Raw genomic sequence first — 15320 nt, forward strand, 5'->3', positions numbered from 1 at the left:
TAAACTGTTTGGACACTACAAAATACTGGCCTGAAATGAAAGGGCACTTCCTGAAATGCAGCTCAGCCTTGCAGTCATTTTTTTTCCAGTGGCTACTCATGGTATTGCATTGGGGAAAAAAACCTTACGGCCCAAAAAGCATTTTCACATAGGTCACCATTGTAAAAGGGACGTCAGTAAAACTGTTGACAGGACACCTCAAACTGTAAATAAGGTTAATCATGACTCTTTTTTAAAAATTTTTTTTATCCATGGAGGTTTTGTATTTGTAAAACTTTCCTGAAGCCAAGGAAAATAATTTAAAAAACTGACCTCATCACAACATAAAGTTTATTAGGCGGGCTGGAACTTGCAGGCAGGGCCAGCAGGAGATACACTGCTGCGGAGAGTCACTGGGCCACATACCACAGAAGTAAACACGAAAGCTAGAAATGTTTTTGGCCAATGTGCCAGGCGAGCAACTCCATTTTAATGAATAGGCACCATCTTGGCATCTGGTATCTTGGTATTATTATAAATCTATGGCTCTGTGTTGTAGTGGGTGCCAGGGTGGTGGGTGTAGCATAGCTGAAGACAGACAAGGAACTCAAAATGCATATAAACATCATGACTTTTGGATTTTCCAGGAAAATAAGTCTTGAGTCCATTACACGGAAGTCAGTCCACAGGCTATTATAAGCAACCAAGAAAGTTGGGTAGGGTCTCAATTTTTGAATTATGTTACAACCATTTCACCCATTGGCAGTCAAAAAAACCTCCAAAACATTAATAATGTTTTTATAATAATGTATTTAATTTATACACAGAACCTTTAATGTTTCACAGTTTTTATAAAATGCTTCTGACCTAAACAGAATGGATGGATTGAAACACAAATCATCAACACACGGACTTTAGTGCTCACAATATATCGCAGTAACATGCTTACATCATTCCCTGCACTGCATTAGCTGGTCCCAGGACAGCCAAGCGCTCCTGTGTTCTCCAGAAAGGCATTCAAGCTGTTCTCATTTACCAGCTATTAGGAGACACACCCTGTAGAAAGCAATACAACAGCAGGCTGAAGGAGAAACCGTACAGCTACTGTACAACACCACTGGGCTTCTCCAGTTATTTTTGGATATTTCTGCCTGGCCTATAAATTTATAAAAATTCTGTAACATAATTTTAAATATGCAATTATGATCATTCTAAATACAAATAAATATTTATTTTCCCCTAAACATTTTCTCTAGCCTTTAAAAATTCCTGAATCTACTCATTTCTTGCAATATATTAAAGATTTCCTACCAAGTTGTTTGTTGCCTTTTTTTCTCATGTTTTTTTTTTAAAAAGAAGAGAGTGATGTTGCACCAGATTTCAAAGCGTTAAGACACACAGCAGACAGTAGTTTCAGCGGCAGTTAAGACATACCATTACATACATTTTATGGAAGTCTGTTGGTATTTTTTGACTAATGTTGATGTTAATAATTTCAGCTTTAAACAAGTAGATAAAGGAAATGTACAGGTGCTCAGCATGTCAGCCCCATGACATTTTCCATGGCTCCGTTACATTGCTCAGTTAACACCGATTTTCCTCTGCTATATCCGCAGATTGCAGATGATGATGGCCAGACCAGCTCCTCTGAGGGCAGCACAATAGACGATTTGCCAGGCAGGGAGGGAGCAGAGTCTTTAGACTTTAAATTGGAAGAACATATGGAACCTGACGCCTGCTTTCCTGATGGTGAATACTCCTACAACCAGCCCACCACAGCCTTAATGTAATTCTCCATGTTACACCGGTAAATCACCATCGCCCCTTTGTCTCCACTCAGGCTGTGTGCAAAGGTTCCAGTGTTGTCAGGTTAATGTGGAAAAGGGCTGGTGGAAGGTGTGGTGGACGCTTAGAAAGACCTGTTACCGGATCGTAGAGCACAACTGGTTTGAGAGTTTCATCATCTTCATGATCCTGCTTAGCAGTGGAGCACTGGTGAGTGTCTGTGCTGGGGTTCCTTCAGTTTAATGCAAGTTAGTTTGAAGGCTTTTGAATAATTTTTAATGTCATTCAGATTTAAATTTAAGACCAATTTTACAATAACCAAAACTGAAGAAAAATAAATGGGAACCGACATCAAGTACTTAGAGTTAGAGACAATTTGCCTAAATATTTAATTCAGAATGAAACATGTTTTTTTGAGGGGATTTAAAACTTTCTTGAATGGAACACAACAAAATAATTTTGTCATATTGAAGTATCAAACCCTTTAAAAAAAAGCTTGGTCAGTTTTCATTTGATTGGATGTTGAAAATGTATATTAGTGTGATTGGTTCTTTTATCGTTACATACTTGATGTTAAATTTGGTAAATTATTGAAAAAAAGAAATACTAACATTTCAAAAATACAAGAATAGGGGCCCTTCCTGGACTTAAAAGTCAGTCCATTCGAGGTGTTCTTTGGGTGGGGATATACTAGGATTAGAAATCAGAAAGAAAACTCCACGGCACTCTCTTATAATGTTAAAATGCCTAATACTCCTACAATCAACCCAACACAGTTTGTATGTTGAAACGAGTAGGAGTGTGTTTTTAAGGTTCATGACGTAGAAATAAAGGCATTTTAACATTATAAGAGAGTGCCTTGGAGTTTCTTTCAGATATTACTATTTATTTGAGATTGTACAATACTACATCAGACAAAAATGGTTCGTAACATCCTACTACCCATGTCTGAGCATTTTTAAGACTTTTGAAAAACTGATTTGAGACATTTTCATACCAGTTAGGCCTCATTTGCAGATTAATTAATTCAATACCTTTTAAGACTTTTTACAGATCTGCCGCAACCCTGCTGTGCATGTCAATGAAGTTGTTTTTGAGCGTCTGATGTAGTTGCTCTCATGCATTATATTGTACAGTATGTAGTATCTCTTGTCAAGCAGTAGCTTCTCAAACTGCTGTGTTAAAAGAACATTTTGTTTTATTGAGCTAGTGCACCCTCATCTTATCGTCTTCATTTGAATAAGTCACTGTTATTTTACTCACATCCAGGCACTTGAGGATGTCTACATTGAGCAGAGGAAGACCATTAAAACGATGTTGGAATTTGCAGACAAAATCTTCACCTACATCTTTATTCTGGAAATGTTACTGAAGTGGGTGGCGTACGGATATGCCAAGTATTTTACAAATGCCTGGTGCTGGCTGGACTTTATCATTGTTGATGTAGGTTGAAACACCTTTACTTACACAGAGGAACAGATATACTTGCTTAATTAAAAATTTTATTTAGTGACGTGTATGTGTGTGTGTGTGTGTGTGTGTGTGTGTGTGTGTGTGTGTGTGTGTGTGTGTGTGTTGGTGTGTGTGTGTGTGTGTGGGTGTGTGTGCTTTAGGTCTCACTGATCAGTATGACAGCCAATGCCTTGGGATATTCTGAACTTGGTGCCATCAAGTCTCTGAGAACCTTGCGAGCTCTGAGGCCCCTAAGAGCCCTGTCTCGGTTTGAAGGCATGAGGGTAAGAGTCATTTCATTTCCCCACCCACTCTGAGTCACAGTGCACTGTCTGTCACCAGCTCACAGCACTAGAACAGAATACTTGCAATCTGGCAAAGGGCAGCATAAATCTGTGTGATTTTGCAAAATCTAGAAAGCAGATCCACCAAAATATGTGTTGCACGTAAATGAAACTTTCCCGTCCTTCCCTAATCCCCTTTCTCCAGCTGTTTTTTGTCCTCAAGGTGACAGAAATATTGAAATGGCAAAGTTGATTATGTCAACTTCTTTTAAATTATCATCTAATTATACACCATCTTCCATTTTTCCACTGCACAAAAAAACACAAAAAGATGAAAAAAAAAAAAAAGTAACCAACTTAATATTTTCACTGGCTTCCATGCTAGTTTCTACTGTTAACTAACTGGTTTCCCAGCCTGCTCATCATGTTGACTTGACACATTAGGAAACAAAAACCAAAACAGGAAGGTGCACTCATCTACTGTCCAGAGCTGTGCACACTGCTCTGGACTACTGGCAATGGGAAAGCAATCTAAAATTGGTTTTAAAAAGCCACAGACGCACTCATTTTACTGGGAAAATGATATTGCCAAGATTCAGGTGAGAATAATTATACCACCGAGGGCAGAGCCAGACATAAACATTCGTGGCTCAGCCCAAACCAAGTGGGGTCCAGGGGTATGCTCCCCAAAGGTTTTTTTTTCCCATTTGAGAGCAATGAATGCCTTAAAATCTGTACAAAAAAACTCTTTGTCAAAAAAAAAAAATCCTACCCTACGTGCTGCTGTGTATATAATTGTTCTCCAACTGTTGTCATCATTCTGAAACCATAATACAACAAATGTTGAAAATGACTAATTTTCACTCCTACCACATAAAAAGAGGCAAACATTGCCATAATTAACTGTTCAAATTGCAGTCAGGAATCCCCAACAATGCAAAGTGAGTGTGGTCCACAATTCAGGCAGGAAATTCTTTAGGACATAACTCCTAATAAGCACTGCTTTTGGTAAAAATTAAAAACCAGGTTACAACATTTAAGTAGTGAGGTTTAGATGTGCCAGTTTTGGATGAGCCAGGCTAGCTGTTTCACCTTGCTTCCTATCTTTATGCTAAACTAAGCTGACCATCTCCTGGCTCCAGCCTCATATGTAACGCACAGAGATAATCCTTAATTGTCAAACTCTTCCTTTAAGTGGTGCCATGTTTGCCATTACAATATTTTGCTATGCAATGCAATGCAAGCCTGGTCCGAACAGGCTTTGACAACTTATGTAACTGAGGGGGAGGGTTGTTGGCTGCTGAAATCAATGGAGCATGTATTGATTAGTTGCTGTCATGTTGTGGTGGTCTAGTTCTACAGTACTGTTAAGATGATGGTCTTTCCTCACATTGTAGCCAGTCAATTCCCTCATTTGCATGAAAAGCTTTTCATGTGTGCTCCATTAGTTTCTGTTATGATATCTATGTTTTGGATATTGGTGCTTTAACATGATTTTGTTCATGTTTCATTTATGTTTCTGTTTACAGTAAGCAAATTTTGTGGCCTCGTCATGCGTCTACAAGGTGTTTTGTTTCAATGTTTCTCTAAAATTAAGTTTTAACCCACTAAGACAACTTTTAGATACACGCATTCAATCTCCTGCCTCCTCTCCTAATTCTTTTCCCACCTTTACCATGCAGTTATCGTTGCATTTGAGCTTTTTGGTGTCAGTCATAGATGTGATGAGCTCATGCTGATGTGTATGTTGGCACTGAAACATTCACTCTTGTGTTTTCCTATTCTTACCATTACTAGTGTATACAATGTTGTGCATCAGTTCTACACCTTGTGATCTTTGCTGTACAAATGGGTTATGTTTGTGTGTGTGTGTGTGTGTGTGTGTGTGTGTGTGTGTGTGGGTGTGCAGGTGGTTGTCAATGCCCTCCTTGGAGCCATTCCTTCTATCTTCAATGTGCTGCTGGTGTGTCTCATCTTCTGGCTCATCTTCAGCATCATGGGAGTCAACTTATTTGCGGGAAAGTACGGCCGTTGTGTCAACAAGACCACGAATATGGATTTCCCGTCAACGGTGGTGACAAACAAGACAGAGTGTGACAACATGGGCAAAGACGTTGCTCGCTGGATGATTGTCAAAATCAACTTTGACAATGTTGGCGCCGGTTACCTTGCACTGCTGCAAGTGGTAAGTAGACAAGTGAAAAGGAGGAAAAAAATGTATAAATGTATGGCTGCCTAGGGCTTCTGTAGATGTAAGCTTGTAAACATATTTTCTGTATTTTTGGAAAACTAACAGTGATGGACAGATCAAAAGGCTAATACAATGTTTTTTTTCATGCATATTATAAATTTCTATAAAGGCTACCTTCAAGGGCTGGATGGACATCATGTATGCAGCTGTGGACTCTCAAAGCAAAGTAATCAAATTTCAATAACATTCATGTATAATGTATCTTATAAATTGTGCCTCCTGAAATCACAATACTTTAAGTAGTTTGTTTAAAGTTATCCACAGACAGAATATTATAAATATAAAATAAATAATATAAAAACTGTGATTTAATAACATCACTGAATTCAGGAGCTGCTGGTCTATCACTGCCTTGATCAGTTAGTTTGTTTTTGTCCTTATGTGACTTTGGCATTTAAAAGGGTTTGTTTGGATTCACACAGTAACTCAAATGAACTAGCTGATTGCAGCAGCGGTAGACCAGCAGCTCCCATGATTAGCGAGTGAGTCTGGTGGCTTTGATGAGAGCTTCAATGGGGAACTGAAGCTGTTTTACGGCTTCCCCGTCAGAACGGGCTGTCAGACTCCAGTCTGCTTCTCACCTGGGAGCATGCTGACTGACATCTACTGTATGTAATATACTGCCTATGGTTAAGCACCCCATACAACCCCACTAAAACAACTATCTGAACTATCCCTTTAAGATGTTTATGAGACCATGCAATTATCTCTCCATGTATGCAAGATTTAAGATGGCTACATAAAAACAAATGAAAACAAGATTTAAAAAAAAAAACTCACCAGCTAATGTTGCTATATGAAAAAAATTTAGCATCTTTTATGAGTGAATGCTTTTTTTCATGAATACATTTACTTTCCATGCCACATTAAAATCGTACTGCAACAGACAACAAAGAGGTGTTTTGCATTTCACTTACCTGTCAGTCCTAAAAGCAAAACACTGTTTTTTTTTTGTTTGAGACGGAAACATGTTGTTCATACAAAATTCAAAATCAATCAGCATATTACCATGTGTTTTGATTTTTATTATTTACTTTATCAAATCGCACTTGCTGTTAGCACCAGTTGCCAAATATACCAGGACTTAAAAATTCTAACTTAAATGTACTAATGTCTCCATTTTCTGTCACTTCTATAGCCAGAACAACAACCAGAATATGAGATCAGCCTGCGGATGTACATGTATTTTGTTGTTTTCATCATATTTGGAGCCTTCTTCACTCTCAATCTCTTTATTGGTGTCATCATAGACAATTTTAATCAGCAAAAGAAAAAGATAAGTATCAAATTTGCTTCATTACAAAATCTGATCATTTTACTTGCTATTCTGATGAAAATACAAAATTTAAAAGAACTTTCAGTTCCTCTTGCTACATTATCTACTCATCAGCTTTGCTGTGATTTAACATGCCGTAGTTTATCTGTTTACTTTGGAGGTCAAGACATCTTCATGACTGAAGAACAGAAGAAATACTACAATGCCATGAAAAAGCTGGGCTCAAAGAAACCACAAAAACCTATACCCAGGCCAGCAGTATGTGACTTTAACCATGACTGCATCTGATCTGTATCACCAATATGATCCTTGTTTAATAGCACCTAAATATGCTTTTGTGTTCCTTGTTTCTATTTCAGAACAAAATTCAAGGATTCATCTTTGACTTCACCACAAACCAAGCATTTGATATTGTAATAATGGTTCTGATATGGCTTAATATGGTAGCCATGATGGTGGAAACTGAGGAGCAGTCAAAGCAAAAGGAGGACATTCTCTACTGGATCAATTTAGTATTCATTATCATCTTCACTGGAGAGTGTTTGTTGAAGATGATTGCACTTCGGCAATACTTTTTCACAAATGGCTGGAATGTGTTTGATTTCATCGTCGTCATCCTCTCAATAATTGGTATGATTCGGTAGCTGCATTAATTAATCATACTTGTCAGTAAATGTGTCCTGATTAAAGTTAATTTAATATGTTGTACTTTCTTTCCCTAGGTGTGTTTCTCTCAAAGCTAATTGAGGCGTACTTCGTTTCACCAACACTGTTCAGAGTTATCCGATTGGCTCGGATTGGCCGCGTCCTCCGCCTTATTAAAAGTGCCAAAGGAATTCGCACACTCCTGTTTGCCTTAATGATGTCACTTCCTGCCTTGTTCAACATTGGTCTCTTGCTCTTCTTGGTGATGTTTATCTATGCCATCTTTGGCATGTCAAACTTTGCTTATGTCAAGAGGGAAGCAGGCATCGATGACCTTTTCAATTTTGAGACTTTTGGCAACAGCATGATCTGTTTGTTCCAGATCACCACCTCAGCGGGGTGGGATGGCCTGCTTTCTCCCATTCTCAACAAACATGAAGATGATTGTAACATGTCAAAGGAGCATCCTGGCAGTCGTGTTAAGGGAGACTGTGGGAGTTATTCTGTGGGGGTTGCCTTCTTTGTGAGCTACATCATCATTTGTTTCCTGATTGTGGTGAATATGTACATTGCAGTTATCCTAGAAAACTTCGGTGTGGCCACTGAGGAGAGTGCAGATCCATTAAGCGAGGATGATTTTGAAACGTTTTATGAGGTCTGGGAAAAATTTGATCCCCGTGCATCACAGTTCATGGAGTACAATAAGCTGTCAGAATTTGCAGATGCTCTGGACCCACCTTTACGCATCCCAAAGCCTAACAAGATGGAACTGATCTCTATGGATCTACCCATGGTGAGCGGTGAACGCATCCACTGCCTGGACATCCTGTTTGCATTCACAAAACGCGTTCTGGGTGAGGGTGGGGAGATGGACATCCTGAGGGGGCAGATGGAGGAGCGATTCATGGCCTCCAATCCTTCCAAAGTGTCCTATGAGCCCATCACTACCACCCTACGTCGCAAACAGGAGGACACATCAGCCGTTGTCATCCAGAGAGCATACAGAGAGTATGCAAAGAAACATGCTGCTGTAAAGCCCTCTGACAGATCCAGCGATAACATTAGAAAGGATCAAACATACACTGACAAAGAGGATCTTGTCACAGACAAACTCAAAGACATTTCCAGCGCCGAAAAAAGTGAACTGACACCTTCAGCGGCCCCTCAACCCTCATGTAACAGTGTGACAACAAATGGGAGAAACAAATATGAAAAAGACAAAAGTGAAAAGGAGGTTGAGGGCAAAGACGTCAGAGAGCAATATATGTAAAAGAAAGATGGAGATGCAACAAAGACATTTAAATCAATGACAAAAATGTTTACAACCTTTAACTTAGACATCCATTGGACTCCCTTCCTTAGTATGGATATCTATGCCAAACTGGCCATGCTTCCTTGAGTCTAAAGGTGTGGTGTGAAGTGGCTCCTTCATGCAGTAGTGGGACATTTTTGGCTGTGTTCAGGAGCAAGGATGCCTTTTTGCTGTTTGTGTGGATGGCTAAGTACTCTGAAAGACACATTAGTTAATGCTTTAACTTATATTGCAGCTAGTTCTGCTATCGAGTGTCTTGAATTTTTGTTATATCAATGACTGTTGTATTACTTTACCTTGTTTTCAAACTGAAAAAAACCCAGTTTTTATGCTTTACTTTAAAGTTCATAGTTGGGCTATTTCACTTTTTATACACTTTTTTTTTTTACTCTACAAAGGCGTCGGTCCTTCAGGTGTAGTCTTTACAACAAGAAGCACTTCTTCAAGGCAAGTCTTGCTTACTGATACTAGAATACTTGACAAATCCAAGAGACCATGTCGGAGTTGCTGCAGTTAACTAGAAATGTAGACCTGCATGAATGTTTCTCCATGATTATGCATGCTAGAGTGTACTGTTTTCATGCTTTCTCCCTGTCGCAGTCACAGAACACAGTCATGACATGCCTCATTTTTATACATCACAGAAACATGAGTTCAGCCCAAAGTCCACACAAATCCAGCCGATGAATCAATTATGTTTTATGGTTCAGTGTCAGAGCAGTAACACTTGGCAGAAATACTTTGCATATTCAGCTCTGATGAATCATCAAAACATCCACATACTTGTATCATTTACAATATTGCTAATTATGTGCAGATTTTATTTTAAAAAACTGCACTAAAAACACTTCAATTGAAGGAGAACTTTTTGAAACTAGAAATTTAAGTAGTAGAAGAAAGTAAGTAGTAGAATATTATCTGTGATAATGTCGGTTTCTAGGACAACAGCTTCACTTAAAATTGGTCATTTTTCTAAAATACAGGTCTCCTCCATGTGTCCATTTTTTCTCAGAGTGTGTTTTCTTTTCTAGTTGTTTTTGATGATGGACCTCAATATAAAGATTATGAAGTTCATGGGACAATTAGTATTTATCACCTGTGATATAAAACTAAATATATTCTCCATAATCTGCTGCAGACAGGGATGCTGTACATTCAGCAGGAGTTGCGAGGTGAAAAATGTATGAGAACTGCTATGTAGACCAATTTTTTTCTTCATAAGACAAAACCCTATGTTTGATATGACTGTGTCTAAGCTTTACTTTCCAACCTTTAACTGCATATTTATATTTGGAAAAGATGACTGGAAAAAAGGGTAGTTGCTCATTTATGTTTTTGTGTGCTTTGTAAACTGTTTTTTTTCATAGTTTACCTCTCAGTCTTTATCATGACAAATATCTAAGTTGGATGGAGGACGGCTCAAAATATTCTGAATGATTGTCTCAAGGACATGGCATCAAACATCTCATGTTTCCTACTTCTGTTTACATTTTATAGTGGCAGTTGCATTACTTTTGTCAATTCTTCCCCTAGCTATGACAACCACCCTAAAATGTGTCACAACATATGTTGTTCCATGTTATAAAAGTATAATTCTATTCATGTTAGTATATTTTGCATGTAATTAAAACGTTCAGTACTTACACTATACTTAATGCATAATGAAAGAATGTTTTGATTACAGAGAATTTAACATCTCCCGTCATTCATATGCATAATGCTTGTAGTGTTTAAATAAATAAACTGCATGCAAGACACTGCTATAACCCATTTCACTGAAACACCAAAAGAATAAAGATTACATGTACCTAAAGCATGCCTAAAAAATTCATTTATTTTATTTATATAAAAGATATTAATATTGTATTTCATGTATGTAAGGTTCTGCATTTAATGACTGTTTCTTTCTTTTGGAGCTTAATGTAAAGCACAGGTTAGAGGTTGACTACAGTTTAAATATTCTTCCAGAATAAGACTTTGCTTTTACCTTTGCTTACGGTTTCTTTTTTTTCAGTTGGAATGGCTCTGTTAACATCTATGCTCTGGTGAAACTGTACTGCTTTATGTCTGTCCTTCTGTTACAGTAATAGCCGTTCTGTTTAATCATGTAACGTTTTTTATGCTTTGATTTAATTTGTATGAGATGTGTGATTTGAGTAATGCCTCTCAGTTTTAGAATCAGTGCTGTTATCATTTCATTGTTTTTCCTGCAGTCTAATCAATGCATGAATTTTATGTGAATATGAAAACTGTGTATTGCTCTGAGCTGGTAGTCCAGTATATATATGATCAGCTGTGTGTGTCTGTGTTCAGGACCAGCCTCTGTGTAATTGTGTGCTTCATTGCTCTTTTTTCGTTTACCCTCACAAAGTTCTTATGTTTTTTAAAGTTCAAATTGCTTTTTGCTCAAACACCAAATATGTGTAATATACAGAGTATATTGTGATATGCATACTCCTGTTTTTTTTTAAGGGAAAGGAAAGCCTTTTTTCCCACATTCTTCTTTTTTTTGATGTACAGAGGCTTTTTACTTATGCATATTCTATGTAAACATGAGTCAGCCGCTTTAGCTTTGCGTAGCTTAGTCTTACAGTTCTCAGTGTGCACTTCTTAACATGTTAAAGTTGTAGCTGAGGCACATAAATCTATAGTCACTCAAATTTTACTGTCAATTACCACGTCTGTCTCCCTTAAAAGATGCATGATAACATGCAGCAAGGTTTCTAACAATAAGAGAACTATTAATGTTTCTGGCAATAAGAGTTTTTGTTTGTTTGTTTGTTTGTTTGTTTGTTTATTTGACTTAATGTTTGGATTCAATTTTACATTTAGCTGCTTCTTACAATCTGGCAATTGCAAAGTCTTTCTAGAAAGTCAAGCACATATTTTTATTCCATTACAACAGAATTAACAAGTGTTTATTTTCTCACCTTGAGATTTTGGTTTTTATTATTTATATATGTGTATATAAAAGTTGCATTTTTAGGAGCCAGTGCACTGTTTCAACTGCACTAAATGTTTTTTGTTTTGTTTTGTTTTTTTGCGGGACTAATACCACTGATATGATCAGGCACGGATTCATGACCATAGTTTGAGGGAAATTAATGAGAAATCAGACTGTCATAACTTCCCGTAGAGGAAGGGGACTTAAATTTGAAAAATGGATCTCAGTACTAACCACAATCAGAGGCATTACGCATCATCTATTACAGTCAGAAGCTTTATGACTGTTACAACGCTGATAGCTACCAAACCACAATCGGCATTACTATCATTTTAGAACCTGTAAAATGTTGAAGTTATCAGTGTCCATTTCATGTGCAGATTTTAATGAGCACTCAAACTGTAAATGGTCCAACTTATATTGATCTCTTGTAGCACTTATGAACGTCTGACTTTAAGCAAATCATCTCAAGTGACATGACAATATATTATATGTAAGCATGTCATTTTCTCAACATTTTCATGAGCTTAAGAGTGTAAGAAGTGAAAATGTGAACAGATCTGTGATATTTTCATGTCAATGTGCAGTATGTTTTAGCAAACATCTGCACAGTCTGGTTTCTGAGTGCGCTTCATGGCTTCTGCCGGAAACTATTAGCATCTTAAGTGGGTGGAACATTTTATTAATTATTAATAACAGTCCAAATATTCATTACATCCAACATCGCTTTTACCTATTGTGGCTGCTGATTCCTGAGGGCAGTAAACAAGAGGCTGATGGCAAAGTGCTGATTATTCCTGCCATACTGTCTCAGGATGATGTGATTATCAGTTTGCGCCACACCCACACACAGTACTTTATGGCTCACATGTAGTCTTCCTGACAAGCCAGTCAGTGGAACAAGTGAGCTGTCTCTGAGTAAATGCCTGCCCGCAGAATTCAAGATATTTGAAGAAATATTTTTAACATTCTGCTCAATATATTTGGTAGAGCACATTGAGTCATTATATATCTTAATGAAAAAATGTGTAGGTATGTTATGCTAAATATCTACTAGATGTCAGTGTCCTTCAATAATAGGACTTTTTCAGTTTGCCTCCTACAATAAGTTCATAACACAGAAAGTCACCACAGATATGAGGGCTTTTTCAAAGGTAGAAGCATTTATTAAACATATTATAGTTTCATAGATCTTACTGAACAGATTTATGTAACTTTATACCAAAAATAAATATCTAATAAGGGATGAATAATTTGGGGTTGAATAACATGCTCTATAAAAGGGTTGATTTAGATTTCAATGATAAACATAGTGAAGCTAAGCTAATGCAATTAAAAGTTACTATTTGCTACAAAATAAATGCTATCCTTATATATATATATATATATATATATATATATATACGCACACACTAACTCTAACCCGACCAGTAAAATTGACCTTACATGGTAATAGTAGTGATTGTGAGATAATAAATTCACAGTTAAAAAGGATAAACAATCACTCTTGTTACCATATATTTAATGTTATTCCATCATTTTTTAAAAAAAATAAATATATATATATATATATATATATATATATATATATATATATATATATAATTAGGATTTTTTGATCTTTCGAAAATATAAATACAAAGTACTGAAACATCTAGAATAGCCTACGCACGTGGAAATAATACTGGCAGTGGTAATAATACTAATTCTATGGTCATAAATATATAAGTGTTGGTATACTAACATATTGCAAGCATTATAAGTGTAGACAGTTTGTGATTTTTATTTTTTTCTCTCTGTTTTACTATAACCATGAAAGGCCATTTCAACCATTTGGTAGAGGTCTTTATTTAAAAAACTATGAGTACTGTTCAAAACAAGAAAAGATTTTTGTTATTTTAGCCCCAACACATAAAAAAATGGAAGAAAAACAAATCCACTGTTTTTTTTCCTGGTGAGGGCATTAAAGACTTATGTTAAAAAGATTCTTATCCGATAAAAGAAATCCTTTCTCATAATATAGTCTGAGCCACTTTGAAATGTAGCTTATGACTGAAACCAGCACACAGCTCCACTGATGGCAACAGGTGGGGTTACAGATTGCCCGTTTTAATGACCAGTAAATCAAGAATGATTCTGCAGATTCTCCTTGCCAGTTGCCCAGCAACATGACATCAAGCTCCTTTGTTAGACTGCATTAGGGTGGAAGGTCGGAAGTTGGTCTGCCGTCCCCACCCAGACAGTCTCGCAAGCTTGCCAATAATATGTGGACATGTTATATGTGAAAGGATGCCTAGTTGGCTCTTTGAGCTTGCCACTGGCATGCATGGGGAAAAAACAATTCACAGGGAAATCTGAGAATGCTGCCCATTGCAGCTCTGTAATTTTATTTGCTGTAGATGGGAGGAAAATCCCATTAGATTAGGTACTGGTGAGTACCCCCCTACCTTCCCAATGTGCTAATAGACAGACACACAGCCTCACTTTTCCCTCGACCGCACACACACACTGTTTCAAGTGAACCACTCCCTCAGTAACTCACAACACACGCAAACACAAATACTGCATTTCACAGGCAACACCTTGTCTGGCAGGAGTACGACAGAGAATGGCAGAAATTCTTCCTTTTTTTAAAATCTTTATGTCATGACAACAGTATCGCAAATTTGTAAGAAAATTGAAAAGAAAATTTGTAAGATCATCAACATAAAGCATGTATTTAAAGGGTAAATTATGCATTTATGTAGACTAAAGTGCAAGGCAATCACATTTGAAGTGGCACATATGGAAAAATAGGCTAAATAAAAGAGTTTATTTGAAAGTAAGCTGCTTGTATTTATGGGCATGGCTCTTTGATCAATAATGGTCTGTACAAACCACAATGGACATAGCCATTAGAATGCTATAGCACTGCATCCCAGGGGGTACATATTCCACAGTCTTTCCTCTAATAGGTTTTCAAAAGCATTCTTTGTAAGTGCAACAACACATGCAGTATTTATTGCTGTTTGCTAAGAACAACACCTTTAGCATCTATCAACTCTGTATGAATATTATGGAAAATTAAATTAATTTAATTAGGATCAATGAATTGGCAAACACAAAATAGTTCATATGAAATAATATCTATCATGGATATTTACTCTCTTACGCTAAAATAACCTCTAACAATATGGGTTCAAAACTGTGAGCTGAATTGTACGGTACAGTACACAGACTTTCCTCATTGCTGCACATGCTCAGAGCTCGATACCAACCTGATTTACTCTTCCATTGATGTGTGCTGCAGAGAGTAATGATTATGTGCCAGAGTTAGCGCTAAATAGTATCTGACAAGGCATGGAAAGGTCTCTCTTGGAACAGTTGCACCCATGCTGGACACTGGCTGCTCC

The 15320-nt window shown here is 37.2% G+C and overlaps 1 protein-coding gene across 1 annotated transcript in view; it reads left to right on the forward strand.

The window, feature by feature from the left end:
• The window catches only part of scn1laa (sodium channel, voltage-gated, type I-like, alpha), a 32256-nt gene extending 20440 nt beyond the window's left edge, over positions 1 to 11816 (forward strand). Inside the window, exons 17-26 of the mRNA XM_088083223.1 lie at positions 1596 to 1728; positions 1820 to 1974; positions 3034 to 3207; positions 3378 to 3500; positions 5410 to 5685; positions 5861 to 5917; positions 6890 to 7027; positions 7181 to 7285; positions 7387 to 7657; positions 7750 to 11816. Coding sequence (XP_087939349.1) covers positions 1596 to 1728; positions 1820 to 1974; positions 3034 to 3207; positions 3378 to 3500; positions 5410 to 5685; positions 5861 to 5917; positions 6890 to 7027; positions 7181 to 7285; positions 7387 to 7657; positions 7750 to 8942 — 2625 coding nt within the window. The 3' untranslated portion in view covers positions 8943 to 11816. The remainder of the gene's footprint in view (positions 1 to 1595; positions 1729 to 1819; positions 1975 to 3033; positions 3208 to 3377; positions 3501 to 5409; positions 5686 to 5860; positions 5918 to 6889; positions 7028 to 7180; positions 7286 to 7386; positions 7658 to 7749) is intronic.
• Positions 11817 to 15320: the final 3504 nt, after the last annotated feature.

The sequence above is a fragment of the Plectropomus leopardus genome, chromosome 10, assembly GCF_026936395.1.
Source record: "Plectropomus leopardus strain MGB_pleo_1.0 chromosome 10, ASM2693639v1, whole genome shotgun sequence".
NCBI lineage: Eukaryota > Metazoa > Chordata > Actinopteri > Perciformes > Serranidae > Plectropomus > Plectropomus leopardus.